The sequence below is a fragment of the Rosa chinensis genome, chromosome 4 (genome assembly GCF_002994745.2).
Source record: "Rosa chinensis cultivar Old Blush chromosome 4, RchiOBHm-V2, whole genome shotgun sequence".
NCBI lineage: Eukaryota > Viridiplantae > Streptophyta > Magnoliopsida > Rosales > Rosaceae > Rosa > Rosa chinensis.
The window spans coordinates 14,271,169-14,295,255 of NC_037091.1; the positions used below are offsets into that span (position 1 = coordinate 14,271,169).

At 38.2% G+C, this 24,087-nt stretch overlaps 2 protein-coding genes, 1 long non-coding RNA gene and 2 pseudogenes across 3 annotated transcripts; 2 read left to right on the forward strand and 3 right to left on the reverse strand.

Annotated features, from left to right (window-relative positions):
• Positions 1 to 2,710, forward strand: LOC112198850 (annotated as a pseudogene).
• Positions 2,711 to 4,395: 1,685 nt separating this feature from the next.
• Positions 4,396 to 5,203, reverse strand: LOC121052786. Its single transcript, XM_040518653.1, has 2 exons — positions 4,825 to 5,203; positions 4,396 to 4,728 (listed from the first exon to the last, which is right to left on the reverse strand). Exons 1-2 carry the CDS (start codon positions 5,053 to 5,055, stop codon positions 4,396 to 4,398), a joined length of 564 nt encoding a protein of 187 aa, XP_040374587.1. The 5' UTR covers positions 5,056 to 5,203.
• A 4,732-nt stretch (positions 5,204 to 9,935) lies between these two features.
• Positions 9,936 to 14,624, reverse strand: LOC112198851. Its single transcript, XM_024339951.1, has 7 exons — positions 14,471 to 14,624; positions 14,159 to 14,163; positions 13,336 to 13,638; positions 12,713 to 13,189; positions 11,301 to 12,048; positions 10,920 to 11,173; positions 9,936 to 10,427 (listed from the first exon to the last, which is right to left on the reverse strand). Exons 1-7 carry the CDS (start codon positions 14,622 to 14,624, stop codon positions 9,936 to 9,938), a joined length of 2,433 nt encoding a protein of 810 aa, XP_024195719.1.
• A 2,191-nt stretch (positions 14,625 to 16,815) lies between these two features.
• LOC112198852 lies at positions 16,816 to 18,532 on the reverse strand (annotated as a pseudogene).
• Positions 18,533 to 19,051: 519 nt separating this feature from the next.
• LOC121053039 lies at positions 19,052 to 20,643 on the forward strand. The gene is made up of 4 exons (XR_005810550.1): positions 19,052 to 19,152; positions 19,903 to 20,007; positions 20,154 to 20,189; positions 20,308 to 20,643. It is a non-coding gene; the product is annotated as an uncharacterized LOC121053039 (long non-coding RNA).
• The last annotated feature ends 3,444 nt before the right edge of the window (positions 20,644 to 24,087 follow it).

Below are 24,087 nucleotides of genomic sequence, written 5' to 3' on the forward strand. Positions count from 1 at the left end.
ATGTTAGAAGAAAATGACAAGCTTAATAACTCTGATGAATATGATCGCATTGTTAGAGCTGAAATACCATATGAGGATGAGGAGCCTCAACTTTATGATGCAGTGTGTACACATATGATTCATGGTCCATGTGGAACTCTTAACCCAAGGCAGTCATGTATGAAAAATGGGAGTTGCAATAAAGGCTACCCAAAACCATTTGCAAATTTCACTGTGCAAGGGAATGATGCATATCCTGTATATCAGAGACGAGCAAGTCGTTTACCTGTACATTTGCGTAGACGAGAAGATGTGATGGTGGATGACAGTTGGGCGGTTCCCTACAACCCATGGTTGCTATTACGGTATAATTGTCACATCAATGTTGAAATATGTGGGAGCATAAAAAGTGTCAAGTACTTATATAAGTATATCTACAAAGGTCCTGACATAGTGGCACTTGAGCTGCAATCAAACCCAGAGTTTGATGAAATTAGACAATTTGTTGATGCAAGGTGGGTCTGTGCACCAGAGGCTTTATGGAGGATCTTCAAATTTGCAATGAACATAATATATCCAACAGTAGAGCGATCACAAATACATCTTCCCAACATGCAACAGATAACATTCAATGTTGATGAAACAGTAGAGAATATTATGGCAGAAGAGCAAGCACAAATGTCAATGCTTACTGAGTTTTTCACCATAAATTTTTGGATGAGGATGCAAGAGCATATTTGTATCGAGAAATTCCTGAACATTACAGGTGGGATAATAGCTACAAAATTTGGGTGAAAAGAAGGAGAAACTACAAGGTTATTAGGTGAATATACAGTGTCTCACCGTCTGAAGGTGAGAAATTTTACATGCGTGTCCTTCTTAATCATGTCAGAGGTCCAAGATCATTTCGTGATTTTCTTACTGTTAATGGTGTTCTACAACCAACTTTCAAGCAAGCAGCAGAGAAACAAGGTTTGCTAGAAAATGACAATAGTATCCGACAGTGTTTGTTGGAGGCCTCTGCAATTAGGATGCCATCAATTTTGAGGAGATTATTTGTCACAATTTTGGTGTACAATGAGCCAATCGGTGTCCGAACATTGTGGGATGAATTTTTTCCTTTTATGGTGGAAGATTATCCTTCATCTGGTGATATTGCAAACTGAAACAGGCTCTTACAAGATTTAAATGGAGTACTTGAACAATTTAGCAGGAACATTAGAGATTTTGACCTACCTGAAATGACAACGGAGCTAGAAGAAAATTCAAGAATGCCAAGGTGTATTGAAGACGAACTTTCCGTACATATCTCTCAAGAAGACATTGATGCAATTGACCGCCTTAATGATGACCAAAGGATCGCCTTTAACAGGATCATGGATGCAGTTCAGAGAAAAAGAAGTGTATTAATATTTTTTGTTGATGGTCCTGGTGAAACTGGGAAGACATATTTATACCGTGCATTGCTAGCAAACATACGAAGAACGAATCATATAGTCTTAGCCACAGCATCATCTAGAATAGCTACAAATATACTGCCCGACGGGAGGACAGCTCACTCTAGATTTAAGATTCCACTCAATGTAGATGCGTCATCTATGTGTTCCATAAGTAAACAGTCTGCTCTAGCACAACTGATACAAGATTCGACTGCAATTATTTGGGATAAGGCACCTATGACACATCGACATGTCTTTGAAGCACTTGATCGAACTTTTAGAGACATAATGGATGTCGACTTACCATTTGGTGGAAAGATAATGATTTTTGGGGGAGATTTTCGTCAAGTCCTCCCTGTTATTCCTAAAGGAACGAAGTTTGAACTCATTCAAGCCTCCATTGTGAAATCAACATTTTGGACACAGATAAAGATATTGAGACTGAGACAGAATATGAGATCCATAAATGACCACCAATTTGCAGAGTTTCTTCTTCGTGTAGGCGATGGGAGTGAACAAGTCATCAATGACGAAATGATAAGATTACCGGAATGCATGGTGGTTCCATGGGAAAGCGACCAATCATTTGGGTGATCATGTAAATGATGCAAGATACATGGTGGACAGAGCATTGATTACTCCTAAAAACGACAATGTGGACGTGTTGAATGAAAAGATAATCAATATGTTTCCAGGTGAAGAAATTACATTGTACTCATTTGATTATGTTGAAGATGACATCAGAAATTTGTACCAACCAGAGTTTCTGAACTCAATAACCGCAGGTGGGCTGCCACCCCACAAGTTAACTCTGAAAGTAGGTGCTCCAATCATGCTTTTGAGGAATATTGACCCTAAATTGGGACTGTGTAACGGTACTAGATTGTTGTGCCGTGGTTCGTACCAAAATCTGATTGATGCTGAGATACTAATAGGACAATTTGCTGGGACTAAAGTTTTTCTACCTAGAATTCCTTTGAAAAGTGCAGAAAATGCTGGGCTCCCATTTCAACTAACAAGAAAGCAATTTCCAGTCAAACTGAGCTTTTGTTTGACCATAAACAAATCTCAAGGCCAGACCATCCTACATGTAGGTGTTTACCTCCCAGATCATGTTTTTAATCATGGAAAATTATATGTGGCATTGTCGAGAGGAGTATCGGAGTCAACCACAAAAGTTTTGGTTAAAAAAGGATCCATAGTTGGTGAAGATGGCGTATTTACGAAGAATTAATGTCGTATTTAAAGAAGTTTTGCTTCATTCAAACACAAATGATAGATCGTCTTCATAGGTATTTTGACATTTTTATTGATTAGAAATGTACATATTTGTTTGAATTTTTTTGGATTATAACCCTGTAACTTTGTGTAATTCTTTCTATTTGTAGGAATAGTACCAGATCGTCGCCCTCAACAAAAGAAAAAGTTCTAAAGAGACGAGGGCCATAAGAGGCATGTTTCTGTATTTTTCATGTGGTTGGTGCATGGAAAAATCAGTAAAAATGAACATTATTATCTCAGTCAGCTTATTTTGAAAGAGTGGAACAAAAAGAACTCTTAAGCTCTGCTTCTTTTCCTTTAAATATGTTTTTATTTTGTGGCAGTTAACTAATTTCAATAATAAGTAGATTGGTTTCCAACCATTAAAATTATATATATTTGTATATACCAGCGCTCATTTCTATACAACGGATTGCTAAAGACATATTTGTTTCAACCATTTATGTTTTTTACTGATGGATTGCTAAAGACATATACAATATTTTATAATATCTGTATGGGGTAAGAGTTAGGTAATCTGCAACACAGAAATTATATTGCACTCATGAGTAACATTTCAAATATGCGTAGCAAAAGAGGAAGGACAATACGCACGCGCCATTGCTCTTCCGGGCGTGTGTGTTTCAATTGCTCTGCAGCCATTTTCAAATCTTCAGGCCTCATGTTCTTCATGCTCTCTGATGCCATCTTCATCAACTCTGGATTAGCCATCATCTGCAATGCCATTCAAAAACACATTACAAACACTTAAAACTGAAAAAAGCCTACCACCAGCAATGCCCAAATCTCAAGTACGTACTGCAATTCTCACACTTTCACAGACCAATTGACCAGAGAATACAAAGACGAAACTCAAATAACCAACCTGTACAAAAAAGTTAAGACGATTTTGAACGGAATTCACAGGTCATGATCAAATGAGAAAAATAAAACCGAAACGGGATCAGGAAAACAATATGGAAACTTTGAAGAAGAAGAAGAGACCTGTTGTTGCATCCTGGCGAAATCGGTCGGCAACATCCGACTCATCTACTCATGAGCGAGTTTCATCAATTCTGGATCCATCATATTCATCCCGTTGAACATTTTGACTTCCCAAGCAATTGGCGGTCTTTGATCGCTAACAACTGAGACGGATTCGAGAATTTTGGGTAAAGGGAAAAAAGGGTTCCGGGAGTTAAATAGGGAGAGAGGAACACAACAAAATAAGGGTCTCGATACCAAGGAAAGTCGGAGCTCCAGTCGCCCACCAAATCTGAAATAAATAAAAGTAAGAAAGAAAGGTCCTCCTTCTTCTTCTCCTCTTTCTTTGTTTCTGTTTCGGAATGAATTGGAAAATGAAGTGTCGTAGAACTGTCGAATATTTGGGCTCGCATCACTTTGAAGCGGTCTCTGCCGCGTCATCACGCACATTTTGTGTGTATTTCAATTGCTAGTGGTAGGCTTTTTTCAGTTTTAAGTGTTTGTAATTTGTTTTTGAATGGCATTGCAGATGATGGCTAATCCAGAGTTGATGAAGATGGCATCAGAGAGCATGAAGAACATGAGGCCTGAAGATTAGAAAATGGCTGCAGAGCAATTGAAACACACACGCCCGGAAGAGCAATGGCGCGTGCGTATTGTCCTTTCTCTTTTGCTACGCATATTTGAAATGTTACTGTCCTTTCTCTTTTGCTACGCATATTTGAAATGTTACTCATGAGTGCAGGAAGGCTACTAATAATAAAAACAAAAAGGTTACTTCTAAAATTGTTAGATTCTGCAAGGATATTCCAGACAACTCTAGATTAGTCAATTCAGAATTCTTCACCTCAGGAGTTTCCATCTTTGGAAAAGCTGAGTCAGCTGCAGGTTTGGTGTTCTCCCAGAGACGCATAAACTTCTCCATTCCATGTACCCTCAACGTTCTCAAATGTGGAAGGGACCCATCTGTACTGGTAGCAGGAAAAAGAGCTTTCTCATGGGCAGGTAGACCGTACCAGATGTTCGCGGGGCCGAAGGTCAAAACTTCCAGTTTGGAAAATGAACTCTGAAATATGAACAATGCGAATGTTATGTTAGTATCAGTATAGCAGGAAGAGCTATAGATTGTACAAGGGGGCTCATGTATATTTGCATAAGTTACCTTCTCAAATAGAACATGATATTGTTTAACCCGAGTACGCAGATTCCCCAAGTCATGTGTTTTTTGAAGGCCTGAAACTTCCGCGGTAAAGATATCCATTTTCTGACAATCAGACAACACTAATGTTTTGAGTGGCCAGTTGATAGCAGGCATCTTTAGATAGAATCTCTCAAGTTGGAATAGACTTGTAAATTCCAAACATGTTAGCTCTGGGAAGAACTGATCAGGCATTAATTTTTCTACGCCCTCTTCCTGGGAAACTATTTCCTCCACTACACATTCCTTTACTATCAACTTTTGTAGCTGCTGAAAAACACCGGCTATGATGGAGACTTGAAAAATATATTTAAGACTGTTGCATTGTTGCACTGTAACGTCTTCCAGTTTGTGGAAAGAGTTTGGAGCAAGTATTGTTGTGAGCTTCGGTAGTTCATTGATAATCAATCTCTCCAACCTTGGAAGCCCTACCTGCATGTACATCCATTTTGAGGAAATGTTAAGAAACCGTTGCTTTTTAAAGTGACTGTGTAGGAAATACAAGATGAAAGAAATAGAAACAGATTAATGTAATTCACCTTTTTGTCAAAAGAAAGTATGGTACTACTGTCTCAAGGCCGGTTCTCATTCTTGTCCACTCTTTCCATTTCTTTTTGGCTTGCAATACTGTTACTCGAGGGATTACAGATGAATGTCTCCAATTTAGCACACTTTTCTAATTGCAATATCTCCATAGATGCAAATTCAAAATAATTTCCTGAGCAGAATCTAACAAGATGAGGAAGATCCTTTAGCTCCAGTTCTTTTAAATCAGGAAACATGTCATCCTTGTTTTCTTCACTGTGTTCTTTTGTCAATATGTACTGCTTCCATTCTTTGACATTCAGATATCACAAGATGTTTGAGTTTTACAAGACTTCTTGCCATGGAAGATACCAGTAAGAAATTTAAACCATCACATCGGTGAACCATCACGCTTGTCAAGTTAGGCAAACCATTCTGTAGCAAAAAATTCATGGAAAATGTTAATGTAGTTAGCCTTTTACATAAAAAAATAACATACTCTTCAGGCTAACATAGCTGATTATAAACAAAAGAAAATATTTCAAACAGTACCCGAACTTAGGCCGACTCCTAACTTCAGTGCCCGACTATGCAAAACTATTACTTTGTTACCCCAAGTTTGAAGCCCGACCCAACAATGGTACAAGCCGTCCATGGCGGCTTTAACTAGCTAACCACGTGGCATATTTGGAGGGGTAATTCGGTCCAACTCTTTTTCTTTTTTTTTTAAATTTAATTAAAAAAAATTTTGAGACCAATTTTTTGGTCTCACCAATAACACTTGTCCCTACGCGAGCTCTTGCCAAGATGACCAAGAGCGAAGAAGCCATCACCGCTGACCTCCAAGGCCTCTCCAACAAAGAGATCGGGAGACCAAAAACAAAGAGAGAGAGAGAGCTAGTTGCTCTCTGACCAGGACACCAACCGCGACCCAAGAAAGAAATCCGACTGGAGGGACGACGTCCGGCCACCCCACGACGGCGTACAACCACCATTCCCTTCTTCTTCTTTGCGTCGCCTATGTCCCTATGCCTTTGGATCACTCATGCATTGAACGGAGAAGGAGCAACGATGACTGGAAGCTCGGAGACTTCTCCGGCGAGCTCTGCAATTCCCGGCGATTCCGACCACCATTTTGGCTACCTGTGGTATGAAATCTCATCTTCTCGTCATGCCCAACAAGCCTGTGCAATTATTTTTTGAATTTGATTGGGTTTTAATGACTTGGTTTCTGGGTTTGGTCTCGGGCAGCCGTGTTCTTGGACACCGGCGACATTTCCGACTGTTCTGGACTCATTCCTGCCTAGTTTTTGGTTCGACTGCTTCTCTGGATGAGGCCTGACCCTGCGTGGAAATTAAACTCCGAAGATTTCTGGGTTGTGGTCATTGAGGCTTGAATACCAGTTCATCATGAACTTCCTCATGAACTTCCAATCACAAGCTGACAAAACCCAGATGAAGGAGACGAGGAGAAGAAGAAGGGATCTGCTAAAGAGGCAGCCATTTGGTCACTGATGTGTGTTTGTGTGATATGAAGCTTTACCAGAATAAAAAAGGACTCTCTCTCTCTCTCTCTGTGTGCAACAGGGTTTACGAATTTCATAGAGAAATTGATAAAGCCATGAAGGATTTGGTTGTGTATTGTGTTTGTGAACTGCGATTCCATGGATGTTGGGATTTCTTGGGTTATGGTTTGAGTTAGTGGTGGTGGAGGAGGCGAAGGAAGTGGAGGAGTTGGTACCGGTGCTGTGATTTGGGTGGCATTCTTGAATTTAGGTTTGACTGAGAGAGTGAGAGTGAATTTGGGTTGAAATGACCCAATTACCCTTCATGTATTGTCACGTGGCTGGGCTCTTAACATTGTTATGGACGGCGTGTACCGTTCTTGGGTCGGGCTTCAAACTTGGGGTACCAAAGTGATAGTTTTGCAGAGTCGGGTACTGAAGTTAGGAGTCGGCCTAAGTTCAGGTACTATTTGAAATATTTTCTTTATAAACAATAGTTCAACCATTCCAAGTTGGGAAATGAATCCTAAAATAGACAATCAAAGAATTTGATTATAATTAAGCAGTTGTTAGTTTGATGTGCTAATTAACTTTTTAGTACTTAAAAGAGGTTTTGGTAAGATTCTTGTTTTCAGGGTGTGAGAGAGACTGCATATATGTGTGCGTATTGTTATATATTACAAAATAGAGAAAATGTTTCAAACAGTACCCGAACTTAGGCCGACTCCTAACTTCAGTACCCGACTATGCAAAACTATCACTTTGGTACCCCAAGTTTGAAGCCCGACCCAAGAACGGTACACGTCGTCCATGACAGTGTTAACTAACAATCCACATGCTAAATTTGGAGGGGTATTTGGGTCATTTTGTTACCCATACCTTATCATTTCCAGATCCCCTCCTCTTCTTCTTCCCTTATTTTTGCAGATCCTTTCTTCTTTATCTGGGTTTTGATAGGTTGTGATTGGAATATGGATTTGAGTGATTTATTCGATTTGAGCCTTTGTTGTTTCCCTAACCTTGAAAATTAGGAAAATTCTACACAACAATCAAGAAACATTTAGAAACTTGAAGATTAATAGTAGCTTTGACACAAATCATTTGTGCATAAGATCAAGGAGCATCAATCAGAAACTTCAAGTCTCTACTTTTTCTGAAAAATCTATTGCCTTTCTTTCCCAAACTGGTTCCGATGATGCTTGAGGGAAGAAGAGATTTGGTGCAGGTGTCCATTTCATATTATGAGAGTAGAGAATATGATTTGAGAGTGTAGGAGAACCACCCACCATACGAAAGCTACAGATTGAAACCTCAGAGTCTTCAAATTCTCACAATACAAAGTTAATCAACCACCCACCATCCATCCTATGATCACAGAAACTCAAATCCTCGAACATAGGGGCATTATCGATCATTACCACATAAGCTGAAAATTACCCTACCCGGATCCCTAAACCCGGATCTTTATGTGGTGAAATGGTTTCTTCTGAGATAGAGATAGTCTCATCGTCATCCTCGGACTCAAAACCCCTTGACCAAAACATTTCCAACGTCGCTGTTGAGGTCCCTATAATCGATGTCTTCTCTGCTTCTGCTTACGACTATTTTCCAAAACTCAGGTTGTCTTCTTTGCTTCCCTCACACCCAGAAAGCTCAAGCGTCACTAGCCTAGTACACTCCTGAGCCAAAATCGTCAACCGAAACAAGCAACCGACACCAAAAACCCACCATGATTAAGCAAAATCCTCTCCTTGAAGATTAGCTCCACCGAAAACCCAACTCACATTTTCCCTTGTTCACAGTCCCATCATTCTTCTCTTTGAGCTCACACTACCAATGTCTGAGATTGTGATTGCAGAGCCCATCTATGATGGTGGAACAGAGGAAAAAAAGACCCATTACAAGGTATCTCACTATGGGCAGTAGGAGCGATCACAATCATGTTCTCGAGCCATTTGAAAGCGAGAGATTGCCTGCCACTTTGGCCTAAAAAATCCAAAGCTTTCTTTGGGTTGCAAATTTGATCGAAAGCAAGGAGCCTCATATTGCTTATCTATGTAAGTTGTTGATTTTTTGTTGAATATGTCTTGTGTTATAAGGTCGAGAGCCCAGGGATCAAAGTCACTACTTCGTCGCTCGTTGATTGGGATGATTGACATGTTTGTTGAACTGGGTTTTGGTTGGAATTGAAGATGGATTGACAAATCAAAGCAAGTGATCAAGTGCTGGGGAGTAGTTTAAGCAGTGACGGGACCGAATTACCCCTCAAAATATGCCACTTGGCTGGGCTCTTAACGCCGTCATGAACGGCGTGTACCGTTCTTAAGTCAGGCTTCAAACTTGGGGTACCAAAGTGATAGTTTTGCATAGTCAGGTACTGAAGTTAGGAGTCAGCCTAAGTTCGGGTATTGTTTGAAAAATTTTCTCTACAAAATATGTTAAATAAAAATAAATCAACCCTCTCTCTCTCTCTATTACAGTTAGAATTTAATTATACACCTCTCCAGTACTGCTTCTTTGATTAAAACAAAAAAGATGAACCAACTCCAAAGTGGAACAAAAAAGGCCCAACCTTTTGGATATGTGCATTTTTAAGTTTTGACTCATGGTTCATGCTTATGCTAAAAGACTAGTTTTGTGTTTTTTATTGTTGTTGTTGTTTTATTGCTTGATTGCATAAACAAGATTTTCTTCCCTGAACCTCTCTTTTTAGTGACCTGCCAATCACAATGCCAATAAATCTTAGAACATTTTAGATGCTGATTCAAAAGTTTTGGAGGTATCATGGTATATGTCATAATATATTTTAAATTAATACTTTAATAAAAAGAAGGTGTAAATTAAGTGCGTACTCTTACCTTCTCAATTAAAAAGAGAGATTGCGGGTGAAGAACACAGAGACGTTCCGACTCATTATGTCCTTTAAAAATTGAGATTTCCGCAACAAACACTTTGATTTTAGCACATTGTACCACCATCAACTCATTAAGTGATGGCCAGCTGGACACATGTATTCCTGGGTAGAAATTTGTGAGTTGGGACATATCACAAAAAATCACATTTCTTATTTGGAAACACAAACTTAGGCGTTGTTTGTAATGACTCTTCCCTTGCGACAATTTCCTGAACTCCACAACTCTTCACTATCAGCTTTTTTAACTGGTGGAGATTTCTAGCCACCGAAACTGGAAAAATGTTTTTCAAACTCTCACAAGAATCAATTTCTACCGAATCTAGATTTTCAAAGTCAAAAGATCTCAGCTGAGTTGTTGCTAACGTGTCATGTATTCCTCTAACACCAATTCCTCCGAGTTCAAATACAACTTGTACAGACTTGCACTCCTTTATCAATATGGTCTCAAGAGCATTCAATCTTCCCAAAGTACTGGGCACAAAGATATTTATTAGATTTCCACATCCATGTACTTGAACGTCTTTGAGTCTACTAAAGGAGTTTAGAGAAAGTTGACTGTGCCATATTGCGGTCAACTTTGTTAGACCCTCCATAGACAAACTCTTCAACCTCGGAAATTCAACCTGTTTAAAAATGCATATTAATCATTATATGGAACTGTAAAGAAACTTTGAAGATGTGGTATAAATGAATAGTTAAAGAAAGTTAAACAATTATTTCACCTTGTTGTCAAAAAAGAATTGTTGCACTACTCCAGTCTCAATGTTTTCATTTAAGTAGGTGTCTTTGATATCCTTGCCAATTGTATTACTTTTATCTGTAGGGTCAAAGATGAATGCCTCTAATTGAGTACAACTTCTCATCGATAAATTTTTCAAGCACGGGAATTTGGCAATGCGAGTTGCTGAGCAGAAGCCTCTCAGACTTGGTAGAGCAGAAAGATCCAAATGTTTCAACAACCTGAATTCAATCTCATTTCTAGAATGGTCGTGTCCATTGCTCCCCACTATTCCTATCATTTCCTCACAATCCTAAACTTCTAGGTTTGTGAGTTGCATCAAACTTTTGGCGATGGAGAAAGATATCAAGTATTTCAATCCCTTTAAATGACTTACTTGCAAAGTTATTAGATTCTTGATGGATATTGCGGATGATCTTAAGTTCTTTAAGCTGTTACAGTCATCTATCTTCAAAAATTCTAGATTTGGAAAATATGGGCATGCTGGTCCCAAGCTATCCTCCCTAGGATTCATCAGCTTTCGCATCCCGTAAAGGTTCAACCCTCTTAAATGTGGGAGGATCCCATCGCCAACTGCATGTATGTCTGCATGTATTGCCGAATTCATTTCATCCTCAGCCATCAGCTTCTCTAGAAATATCACACAGATAGTCGCAAATCATCATTTCATAGATAGATAGTGTGTGTGTGTGTGTGTGTGTGTATTGGGAAAATACAAAACATTAAACATGAATGTTGAACGAAGACTTAGCCGCACCATCGATATCTGTGTCTGCCTCTTCATTTGTTAGTTGTAGCGTTTGGTCATGAGCTGCGAAAATCTTCAATTTGAGGCGGTGGCTCATGGTTGAAGTTTCCAAGGACAGGAATTTAGCAATGCAATTTCCCAAGCAAAAGCCTTGCAGTCTTGGTAGACCAGATAGTTTCACATGTTTCAACCGCCTGAATGTAATCTGATGACTTAAATCATCATCTTCATTGCTTCCCACTATTTCCACCAGACTTCGGCACATCACGACTTCCAGTGTTACAAGTTGCATTAAACATTTGGCCATAGATTGAGTTATCAAGTATTTCAATCCCTTGCAGTTAATTACTTGCAAAGCTGTTAGATTGTTGAAGGATATTGCGGATGATCTGAGATTCCTTAAGCTGTGACAAGGATTCAGGAATAGAATTTCCAGGTTCAGAAAATTTGGGATGCGGGGGGCTGATTGTGAGTTGTCCTCCTCATCATCTTGGCCTAGATGCATCAGCTTGTACATTTGAACAAGCCTCAACTTTTTTAAATGTGTGAGTTGCTGCTGCTGCTGGGTCCCAACTGCACTACTACTGATGTTGCCTTTTGGGACGAGTAATTTGTCAAGGAAAACAACTGACTTGGACTCTGGACACCAAACTTTAAGTTGCTTTAGTTTGCTAAACAATTGCGCTGCTGCTGGGAGTGGACCATTTGAAAACTCCATTGCATTCACGGCCAACCATTCCAAATTGGGAAATGAATTCTGAAATAGACAAGATCAGAGAACTTGATTATAATTAAGCTGTTGTTAATTTGATGTGCTGATTCACTTTTTAGTACTTAAGAGAGCATTTCGTAAGATTCTTGTTTTCAAGACGTGAAAGAGACTGCATATATGTGTGTGTGTATATTGTTATACATTACAAAATATGCTAACTAAAAATAAATAAATCTTTCCTCTCTCTCACTTTTTTATTTATTTTTTGTTAAAGTTAGAATTTAGTTATATATCTCTCCAATACTGCCTCTTTGATTTCAAAAATAAAAATAAAAAAATGCTGAACCAACTCCAAAGTAGAACAAAAAGGGCCCAACTGTTTGGATATATGTGCACTTTTAAGTTTTGACTCATGGTTCATGTTAATGCAAAAAGACTAGTTTTGTGCTCTTTTTCAAATTTTTTTTTTCTGTTGCCTAATTGCATAAACATGTTTTTCTTCCCAGAACCTCTCTTTTTTAGTGACATTCCAATCACAATGCCAATAAATCTTGGAACATTATAGATACTAAGACAAAAGCCCTGGAGGTATCAGGGTATATGTCATAATATATTTTAAATAAATACATAATATATTTTAAATAAATACTTACATAATATATTTTAAATAAATACTTTTAATAAAAAGAAATTAAGTCCGTACTCTTACCTTCTCAATTGAAAAGAGAGACTGTGGGATAAGAACATTGAGACGTTTTGGCTCACTATATCCTTGAAAGCTTGAGATTTCCTTGAGAAACATGTTGACTTTAGCACATTGTACCACCCACAACTCATTGAGTGACGGCCAGCTTGACACATGCATCTCCGGATAGAAATTCATGAGGTTGGACAAATTTCTAAAAATCACTTGTGTTACTTTTGGAAACACAAACTTAGGTGTTATTTGAAGTCCCTCCTCTCTTGCAACAATATCTTGCACTCCACAACTCTTAACTATTAGCCTTTTTAATTGCTTGAGATTTCTAGCCATTGAAACTGGGAAAATACTTTTCAAACTGTCACACGAAACAATTTCAATTGTCTCTATATTTTTTGAACTCTCTAGAGAAAGTTGATTGTTCCATATCGTGGTCAACTTTGCTAGGCCATCAATGGATAACTTCTTCAAGTTTGGAAACTCTACCTGCATATCAATGATATTCATCTTAATCATGGACTCGTGAAGAAGCAATATGTAACTAATTAATCGAGAATATTGAAAATAATTAAAATGTGAAAAGAAAATATGTCAAGGTATTAGCCAAAAGTAGGAAAAAATGTATTAGTTACCTTATTGTCAAAAATAAAGTGTTGTATCCCAGATGATGGATTTGAAAGTTCACTATAGTTTCTTGAGTAGAAATTAGTGATATTTGGAAGGTCTTTTAGCTCCAGAATTTGTAGCTGGCAAAAGACGTTGTCTACAATTTCGTCACCAGATTCTCCTATTGATACTATATCTTCCATTATTTGACATCCTGATACCTGAAGACGTCTGAGTTGTGTAAGGCTTCTAGCCATTAGAGATGATAACAAGAATCTTAAACCATTGAGTTCACTCACCGCCAACCATGTCAAGTTGGGATACCTAACCTGTACATATGGCACAAATAGATCATGTTTCGGAAATCACATTTGCTATTGCTAGATCATTAGGAAAAATGACAAAGTAATTAAATACCTAAAACAAAAGGGCAATTAAATGACATGTTAAGATTTGTTATAAGAATTAATGACTAATCAATATTTTCGATATTCTAAAATATCTGATTTATTTTTCATAGATTGTGGAGTAGGCATCTTCAAAACAATGTTTTTGTACTGTATTTAAGTTGTTGTTAAAATGATGATGCACATTGGGAAGTCTCTACATCATCCTGGAACAATGATTAAAGTTTGTCTAGAGCTATATTTACCCAGAGTAGTCTAGAACTTATCTAAAGTTATCATGTAACTAAGCAATGCAAGTAATCAAGTACTATGCAATATGAGTAATCAAGTAAGAAGCAATATGATTAGAAGTCCAACCTCCTCCTAAAAACATTTAAGTCCCAAAGTCCCCGCTCCTAAAACACTTCTCCTAATCCACTTGCCCACCGATCTTAACACTCACCAATTCTAACAACAGCAAAATAACAGGACAATTGTAATACCATGGTTTGTGCTTAATAATAAAGGAGACTAGAAGTTCACAAAATGAAAATCGAGTAGCTCTTCCATCTCTCTCTAAATTATTCTCCATGCACAGAAAATAGCGACTTTAATAAATGTAGGACATCTATATATAATTCTATTACAAAATATCTACGGATTAATTATAATATGATGACAAAATTGAAACAAATGAAGGAGTGCACCTTCCCATTTATGATATACATACACTCGACATTCGTTTGGAGATGGAGATGCTTCAATTTCTAAAAACCTTCAGCACCTATTTGATAGACAATACTATTATTAACACCCTCCGTCCCCTCCAAGTACAAGTCTTGAGCTCTTTTCAGCAACATTCTTTGGCCTTGGTCCAATTCATTGCTGGCAGTGAACTGGAGCTTTAGTGCATTGAGGGCTTCATCCATATTATCCCATTTCCAAGCAGAACCAATACATATTTGGAATCTCTCTAACTTACTAGTGGTGAACAAATCTGCTGGAATGATGTTAGCATGCATTTGGGATAAGTATTTGTAAAGCAGTTAGCTGAGGCAAGCGCTTTAGCTCTTCAAGGTTTGCATTACTTCTTTCTGGAGTCATGACTCCTACAGCCTCCCAACGGTTAAAACTGATGCGGGAAGCGTGAACACGATAGTAAGAGGCTCCGTCAAGCGTCGAAAGCCATATGAGATGAGCTAGAATCCACTAGCAATTACGGGCACAGCCGTAAGAAAGATAGAGAAACTTCTCTAATATTTGGGTTTTTATTGATAACTTGAATGAAAATTACAATCGAAGAGGTGCCTTATATAGGGCACATAGAATAAACCTAATACAACTAGAAAACAAAAAGAACAATTTATTATAGACTAAAACTAGGAAACCTAATTAAATAAAAATCGGAAATAAAATCCTAGACATTAAAGAATATTACGCAAACATATATTTGGAATCCCAACCAAGATTTCGCTCGAGAATCCCGATATATCCAAAATAGTAATTTATGATTAATTCCATCATTAAGAAGCCTATTTGAATACCAATTTTCAATATTCAAATCATTCTTCTTAATGTGCAAACGCTTCTTTCTTTTCGTGATTCTTTGTTGAAGTTGGCTAAAATCTCGTCCTACATCAGTCTCCTCCACCTGAAAAGAACTCGACCTCGAGTTCCTCTTGTATGCAGCTCGATCGTTAGTAGGAATAAAACATGATAAGCCATCAACTTCAATATTTTCGAAATTAAAAGGTATCACCATGAATCCAATACCGTAGACAAGTTTAGAATCAGCATCTTGAAGCTTGAACTCCTCCACTTGAAAAGGAATGGGCAATGACTTCTCCTTGGGTTGATCTTGAACACAATTAGGCATGCATGACATGGATATCGATGTGATGAATGAATTAGCTTCCTTGTCCTTAATGAGTTTCTCTTCAATCTTCAAAGTGGCATCTTCATGTTCCTTTTCACAGACCTCAGGATGGTCATTGTTGATGTTCTTCATTCCAGGCTTGATTTTAATTTTATGCGACTCCCACCTAAATAAATATGTGTTGTCCTTGCAATAACCATCTTTGACGCTTTCATGCCATGGTCTTCCAAAAAGTACATTAGTGTCGTCCATGTCAATCACATGACAAGTAATCTCTTCTTTATAAAATTTTCCTATAGAGACAGGAACTTTACAAACCTCTGTTACTTGTGCATATTCATCCTCTCCAAATGGAATCCAGTATGGATCACTCAGCTTCACTGTCGGTAATTGAAAATAATCTACAACTTTGTTTGCTACAAAGTTCTCTCGTAAACCACTGTCAATTATTACAGAGCATACCTTGTCTTTGATGACACATGTAGTTCGGAAGTCGTCGTAATCCGGCGTTGTGAATATCCAACGTTCCATGTTTTTTTTTTTTTTCTCTCTCTCTCTCTTTTTTTTTTTTTTTTGGATTGATGAGGTTGTCCTAGGGCGAATCCCTTGGCATGTTCCTCTTCAACGAAACTTTCTTTGATAGATACTCTACGACCAGCGTCGTTGAGGTTGGTGGTAGTGAACTTCTCCCTTGGATCGTCGTCTGCTAAGAAGCGGGCGATACCCGCTTTGATACCAAATGATGCGGGAAGCGTGAACACGATAGTAAGAGGCTCCGTCAAGCGTCGAAAGCCATATGAGATGAGCTAGAATCCACTAGCAATTACGGGCACAGCCGTAAGAAAGATAGAGAAACTTCTCTAATATTTGGGTTTTTATTGATAACTTGAATGAAAATTACAATCGAAGAGGTGCCTTATATAGGGCACATAGAATAAACCTAATACAACTAGAAAACAAAAAGAACAATTTATTATAGACTAAAACTAGGAAACCTAATTAAATAAAAATCGGAAATAAAATCCTAGACATTAAAGAATATTACGCAAACATATATTTGGAATCCCAACCAAGATTTCGCTCGAGAATCCCGATATATCCAAAATAGTAATTTATGATTAATTCCATCATTAAGAAGCCTATTTGAATACCAATTTTCAATATTCAAATCATTCTTCTTAATGTGCAAACGCTTCTTTCTTTTCGTGATTCTTTGTTGAAGTTGGCTAAAATCTCGTCCTACATCAAAAACTATTACTCATTCCCAAGTGCTCTAATCTTTTCAAGCTTGATAGAACATTAGGTGAGATCACTTCGAGTTGAGAGAAACCATTCAAATCCAACAATCGCAGACGAGTCAATTGCCCTATTTCTTTGGGCAACTCTTTGAATTTGGATTCTTGAAAGCTAAGAATTTCCAAGTTTTGTAGCTGTCCGATAAGAGTTACATCTCCCAATGTGCATTGATCCAAACACAACGTCCGAAGACTTTCTAGGAATTCAAGTGATGAAGGTAGAGATGGGATACTCAACCTAGTGAAGTCCAACACTTTGAGTTTCTTCATCCCTTCGAAAAAGTTGTTAGGAATTTCCAAGTAGTGATCAGCATCCCTACTAGAAAAGGTAAACATTTTCAGTTCTAGACATTCCAAACCTTCAGGAAGATGGGGGATACTGCATCTTTTGACAATGATCATAGTGCACTTTGTACAAAAATCCTTAGCTGGCCATTCTTTGAACTCATCTCCTATAGCAACTTTGAAAACGTATTGATCTCTCAAGGCTATCCGGTTTACAACTTCATGAACAAGGTCATGCATTCTGACAAGTTTATTATCATCACTGTCCTCTAGCAACAGACAACAATCTTTAAGTTTTTCAACCAGTGAATGCAATGCATCCTGTGCTTCTTCTAGTGTATCCACGTTTTTAATCAAACCCAAGGCCATACTATATTTCAACAAGTCAAGAAGACATATAGAGTAACCCCTCATAATTCCAGAAAGCAAGAAGAATGGCTTAAGCTCCTCATCGTCCAATTGCTCGTAACTCCACTCCAGAGCCAAGTATGCTTTTTCCGTAAATCCTTGTTTGTCAAATGTTTTTAGGCGTCGCAAGGCATCTTTCCAAGCATGTAATGTACTTGTATTCTTCAGGGCACTTGCAACTATTACCACTAAAACAGGCAAGCCTCTGCACTTTTGCGCGACTTGTATTGCTACTTCTCGTATGGCGGAATTTTGAACAACTTCACCTGCCATCTTCTCAAATAAACTCCAGTTTTCTTCTGCATTTAAAAGGTTAAGTTGAAACTCCTTTTGTATACGCATCTCAACCGATAATACTTCTCTGATTCTAGATGTCAACAATAGTTTACAATTGGGCACCTGTGGAAGTCCCAAAATCTCCAAATCAACTTTTTCTTGTATGTCATCCAAAATTACCAGAACTTTCTTGTCTTTTATCATATGACAAAGACGACAAGCTCTTCTGTCTATAGTCTCATCTCCGAGAAATTCCATTCCCAACTTTTCAACAATTCTTTTTTGAATTTCTTCCAAATCTGGAATCTTTTTTTACATCGAGTACTATAACAACATCATCAAATAACGTTTTATCTTCTGTAGCTTGCCGATGAACTTCTTTAGCAAGTGTTGTCTTCCCCACGCACCCAAGACCGTACACCCCAATCATGTTGGTATTAGATTGTCTCAGTTCATTCATGATTTCCTTAAATCAAAAGCCTAGTAATCTTTAGCAGCTATGCTGCACACCTCCTCTACTTTGAGATCATATGCAATATCACCAGAATCCTTTTTCGCACAGAGCTCAGCAACTTCTTGAAACTATTTTGTTGATTTCCTGCTGCGATGATGGCAAAGCTTTAGATTAGGACAAAAGCCATGGAGACATCTAGTCTCTGCATGCTGTTCATCTTTCATGAAATCGTCTACTTCTTTAGTCATCTCATCCACTTTAGTCTGCTAGTTCCGGACACCTGCTTTAATTTTTCTACCTTTTCTTTCCTCTATTTCAATAGCACGCTTTATGCTTTCTCTGGCATCACCCAAGTCATCTACCTGACTCTCTAGTTTTTTGAGGTTCTTGTTGTAGTGGATTACATAACCCACTTGGCATATAACTGGTGCGACTGTGAACTCAGCAATCTTTCCAACAATTCCAGTACCAATTGCAACAAGAAACTCCATGCTTGCTATTGAATACAAACAAATCAAATAAGATCAGAGTTGCAACAAATCTTGATATTCAACTCAAAGAATGGACGAAAGAAACAAAGGTCATCAAATATGGGTATCACTTACTAAAGGTTCAGAGGATTTGAGATATTTTCGTTTATAAAGTAATGTTGTGTCGTAGAAGGAAGGAAAAAAAGAAGAAGAGAGAAACAGAGCAAATAAAATCAAAGTGGGACTGAAAATACAATTGGTCCCTATATAAATTATTTTCCTTGAAAGGATGTTTAATTTGGAAACGATGATAGCCAAAAATGGAGGCAGAATGAAAAGTTATGATGACATCCATATCTTGTGATTTCTTCTGGTTCCATTACTGATCTCCAGGTTTCTTCTTCACCATGGCCTTTCGTTTCTCTTTGCAATCTAGGGCTTTATAGTTTAGTTTTTGGGTATTTCGACGTTCAATTTGGACGATCCAGTTATGTGATATTATCCTTGATAATTCTTCATTTGCTTCTACAATTTTTGCATCAAATTTGATGTGATTGGCTTGCTGGCTTGCATTCTTTCCATTTGAGGGATGTTCTCTATTGTTTGCCGGTGTTTTGAGTTTTGGGTTTCATACATGTCAGAGTAAACAAGAAGCTCAGTGTTTAGGTTTCGATCTTATAAAGGCTCAGTTTCTGTTTCTTACTCAATGTTAGATATCTATATTTCAACTGGAAGAAACCCAATTGAATATTCACAAGTTTAATTAACCCCAAAATCATCTAGATAGGCCATCAACTCTGCATTTGAATAGTCTTGGTGGGATTGGATATGGTTTCTTTGCTCCCCCTTCTTGTTAGTTTGAATCTGTGACTATAAGTTGAGAATATGTTCAATATATGGTTTACCAAGTCTATCTGAATTAGGAAATCAAAATGAATGAATTGTGAAAGAATGTATGATGAAGTTGATTACAAACCATTACTTGTAAAATTTTCTTTTTTATTTTTATTGTTATTTTTAAACTCGATCAGCTGCTGGAATTAATTATCATGTATTGATGTAGTTTGCTAAAACTCTCTGTTTTATTGGAGCATAAAGACTTGGAAGATCAAGATTGTGGTCATCTCTGTGTTTTTTATACAGGTTTTGGTTGCAGCTGATGTTTGTGCGGCAATTGGGCAGTTGTCCAAGCCTTTAACTAATGTAAATTCTGTATGGCAAATAGTTTAATTTCAAGGCAACGGCTTGGTGACTTCCCTTCCACGCATTTCTATGAAGCTATTTCTAAATTTTTTTATCCAATCATGTAACTTTATAATCAAATAATTCGTCATACTCTGTTGGATACTATCTAATGCCGGAATTGCTTCTGTTGCTGTTTTCTCCATGTGCAGTTTAGTGGTGGCTACTGCAACACTTGGCCTTGAAAGGTATGCACCATTTCCTTTGTCTTGCACAGACATTTGATTGAAAATTAAACTATTAAATTGATACTCAGTTCATCCATCATCATTATATTTTTTTTTATTATCTTTTTTTTTGAATCAGGGGACTTTTGGATTCAGTATTTGGCTTAACTGTGGTATATGCTAATCTTGTAAAGTATGATGCCCAGCTATCAATGTTCACATCTCTCTTTCTCTATCCATCTTTTCCTTGATCCTATTAATTTGATGCAGCATTTTTTTATAACTAAAGATTTGAGCTGAAATACTCTTTAGTGATTAACAAATTGAGGGCATATGCCATTTATTTCAGCTTGCTTACAGCCAAAAGTACTTGTAATAAGTGGTTTGTATGAAGAGGAATGTTAACATTGTTGAAGGAAGTCAACATCATGTGTGCCTCTTCAAACTAGGGTTTAGTCCTAGAGTTGTAATAGGAGAAGGTTCTAGATTTCCTAGTTATGTTCGGATTCTATTACCTTTTGTGTACTCTGTAAATCCCTATATAAAGGGCTCCTATTATCAATAATACTACTACAATTCTCTCTGCAATTCCAATTTACTTCAACACGTTATCAGCACGAGTCCTAACCCTGTAACAAATAACCGAAACCCTAAAACAAGTCAAAACCCTCAAACCCTAGTTGCCTCAGCCTCCCAACTAGTAACCCTCAAACCATCCGCTGCGATCTCTCCACCGATTCACCACCTTCTGGACATCCAATTACCACCAAATTTTGTCAGCAGCACCGTCTCTGTCCTAGGATTCAGGAACGTGAAGCAGAACACCAAGAACTGGTCCAGAAGCCCCTGAACCGGCAGTCAAACCAACTGGTCCTCCTACAGAAAAACCGGCAGAACCACTTTTTGCCCAGTTTTTCCTGTTTCGGCTAATACCAACTGCCGCCAGCTCCTAACCCTAGCTATCCATACCGTGCACTGCCTCTGAAGCCCTTGGGCCCTATTGCCCCTACAGCATTGTCGCACGCCTGCTGCCCCAGCAGCACAGCAGCACGCTTGTTCCTGTTCAGATCAGCCTATTTACACACCCCGAAACTTCTTGATCGGGACCTCAGATCAAAATCCTTCCTTCATCAAAGTTGTTCGTATCTGTCTCTTCTATCTGACCTCAAAATTTCAGCCATTTTGGAGTCGTTTTGAGACCTGTACACTATTCGAAGTGGGAGCTATTCAGAAGCGAATCTGCTCCGAATTTCAACAAGTAAGTTTTAAAGATTAAAGTTCCTGCTTTCTTGTCTTTTAAATTTCTTTATTTGCTACAGGATTTTCCATATACGAACATGGGTTCGATTATTTAATAAGCGGAATTGTGGGGATTCACGCTAAATGAACTAAGAGCGTTCGTAATCAATGAACTAAGAGTGTTCATAATATTCGAACTAGGAGCATTCGTAATCAATGGACTAAGAGTGTTCATAATATTCGGACTAAAAGCATCTGCAAGCATCAATTTTTGACCATATTAAACATCATTGTTTCGGTCTAATCCAATTATTCTTGGTAGCATAGCTCGGAAATCTTATTATTTTAATTTTCATAGAAGTTTAGCTCCGAAACTAATTCGTTCTTGTTTCCCCCTTTTTCAGGATGTCAAACACGAACAAACTCAATTTTGTTCCATTGGATTATGCAGGCAAAGGGTATTTAGAGTGGACCATTGACATTGAGATCCATCTTACTGCCCGAGATTTATTGCATACAATCCAAGAACTTTGTCCTATAGAAACAGCTCCAGATCCTCAAACTGAGAAAGATAATTCCAGGGCACTTGCCTTCATGAAACGTCACATGGATAGTGACCTCCAGTTTGAGTTCATAAATGAGGATACCGCCAAAAAGCTTTGGCAAGCGCTTCGTGAACGTTATGGCAATGTTCGTGACTCCATCCTTCCAAATATAGAAGCAGAATGGAATGATCTTCGCTTCTCTGAATTTGTCACGGTCATGCAATTTTATTCGGAAGCTCTTCACATCAAATCAATGATGCGTCTCTATGGAAAGACAATCACAGAAGACCAATTGATTGAGAAAACCCTCAATACCTTCCCTGTCTATGCTATGAGGTCCTCAGAATTATTCCGGACTCATGTAAATGCAAGACGGATAATAAGTTTTCAACAGCTTGTTGAAGCTAGGAACAGAGAAATTGATAGGCCTCAAGATGGCCATCAAGAGCATCGTCCAATGGCTAGAGAAAGTTGCCATCGACGTCATGATCCATACGATCGAAATGCTCAAGAAGGTAATCGCCCAAGGCAACAATCACTCGACTGTAGGAGCCGTGATTTTGAGGGAAGAATGGTTGGAAACCATGGAGCCAACTTTGGCCATGGTCATCATTTTCCAATGCCACCGGTCCTAGGGACCATTTAAATTGCGCCAATGCACCTCAATCAAGGGAGAATCCTCTTTATGGTGTTTATTTCTAATATGGAACGTCTGATCAATGGACCCGAATTTGCAATGTACCGCAGAAGGTAGCCGCATCATGGTGATCAAGACATCGAGTTCAAAAAGACATTAAATCTGGCGATGAAGACAAAATGCCGCAGATTTTTATTTTGAAGTCTTTTATTTTTCCAAGAATTATGTAATGGCAATTATGCCTTAATCAATAAATGACAATTTTGTATTAACTCTTTCTCAAGTGTCGCATCCATGAAGTATGATGTCTAGGAAAGTGATTGAGATTAGCGGTACTTAAGAGAGCCTCGCTCCACCGACATCTCTCTCTACTTCCCTGGTCATATTTGATTGGAGTTACCAAACGGATTGAGTGACTACGATTTATCTAAGTTTGATTTTTATTTTGGATTAGACTTTGGTTAAGAAACTTTGATGTAATCATTGACTATTAATAAAGTGTCGATTCTTTTACTTAATGTCTTGGACATACCTTAATTCGAACTTTATTTGAAAGATATAAAAGCCAATGGTTTTGATTTGGAAACACATTGTGAGAATGGACAAGAGTTCCTTTGCATCACCTCTAATGACTACGAACATAAACGAGTATTAGAGAAACTTATGTGTCGCTCTAGTGGGTTGTATGCAACCACTATTCGAGTCATTGAATCCAACCATGCCATGAGAGATGACTTACAGGATTCTGACACATATAGGCTTTAGCACGATCGTTTGGGACACCCAGGTCATGATATGATGATCCGTGATACTAAAGACTTCACACGGACGTCTCTTCTTCAGAACGAAGAGAAGTGAGAATCAAAAGTCGATTCAAAGAGAGCATTGCACCGCCGCCATGCACCACCGGCCGGCTAACGCAGCTAACGCCAGTGCCGTGATCCCCCAGCGGCAAAATCATGGCTTTGACGCCATGTATGGAGACTTGGCTCCTCTCTCTACTTCTCAAAGTAAATTATGACATTGTGGCTCAACCAAAACCTTCATTGGTTGATTATAAGGCCAATCTTTCATTCTGTAAAGCCTGTTTTATTAGGATCAAGACCATCCTATGCAAAGGACACTAAAGAAATAATTCCATTCTTACGTAGAATCCAAGGGGATTTTGTGGATCGATTCAACCAACTTGCAGACTGCTTAGATGTTTTATGGTGTTGGTTAATGTGCGAACACGCTGGTCACATGTCGCGCTATCATCCACTCGTAATGCTGCTTATGATGAACTCCTAGCCCAGAACATATGGCTACAGGCTCGCTACCCAGATCATCCCATTCAGTCAATTTGACTTGATAATGCTAGAGAGTTTATATCGAAAATTTTTGATGACTATTGCATATCATTAGGTATTGATATCAAGTATCATATTCTCATGTACACACCCAATTGGTCTCGCGGAAAAGCCACCATTAAAAGACAACGATGGTAGCCCGGACTTTA

Excerpts from the sequence above, each read along its gene's own strand:
- LOC121052786 (XM_040518653.1), bottom strand. The coding sequence starts at position 5,055 with ATGCCTGATCAGTTCTTCCCAGAGCTAACATGTTTGGAATTTACAAGT. Across the intron at positions 4,729-4,824 it reads ATCATGTTCTATTTGAGAAG|AGTTCATTTTCCAAACTGGA; the intron begins GTAACTTATGCA and ends TTCATATTTCAG.
- LOC112198851 (XM_024339951.1), bottom strand. The coding sequence starts at position 14,624 with ATGGATGAAGCCCTCAATGCACTAAAGCTCCAGTTCACTGCCAGCAAT. Across the intron at positions 13,190-13,335 it reads ACTTTATTTTTGACAATAAG|GTAGAGTTTCCAAACTTGAA; the intron begins GTAACTAATACA and ends ATTGATATGCAG. Across the intron at positions 12,049-12,712 it reads CTCTCTTTTCAATTGAGAAG|AATTCATTTCCCAATTTGGA; the intron begins GTAAGAGTACGG and ends TGTCTATTTCAG.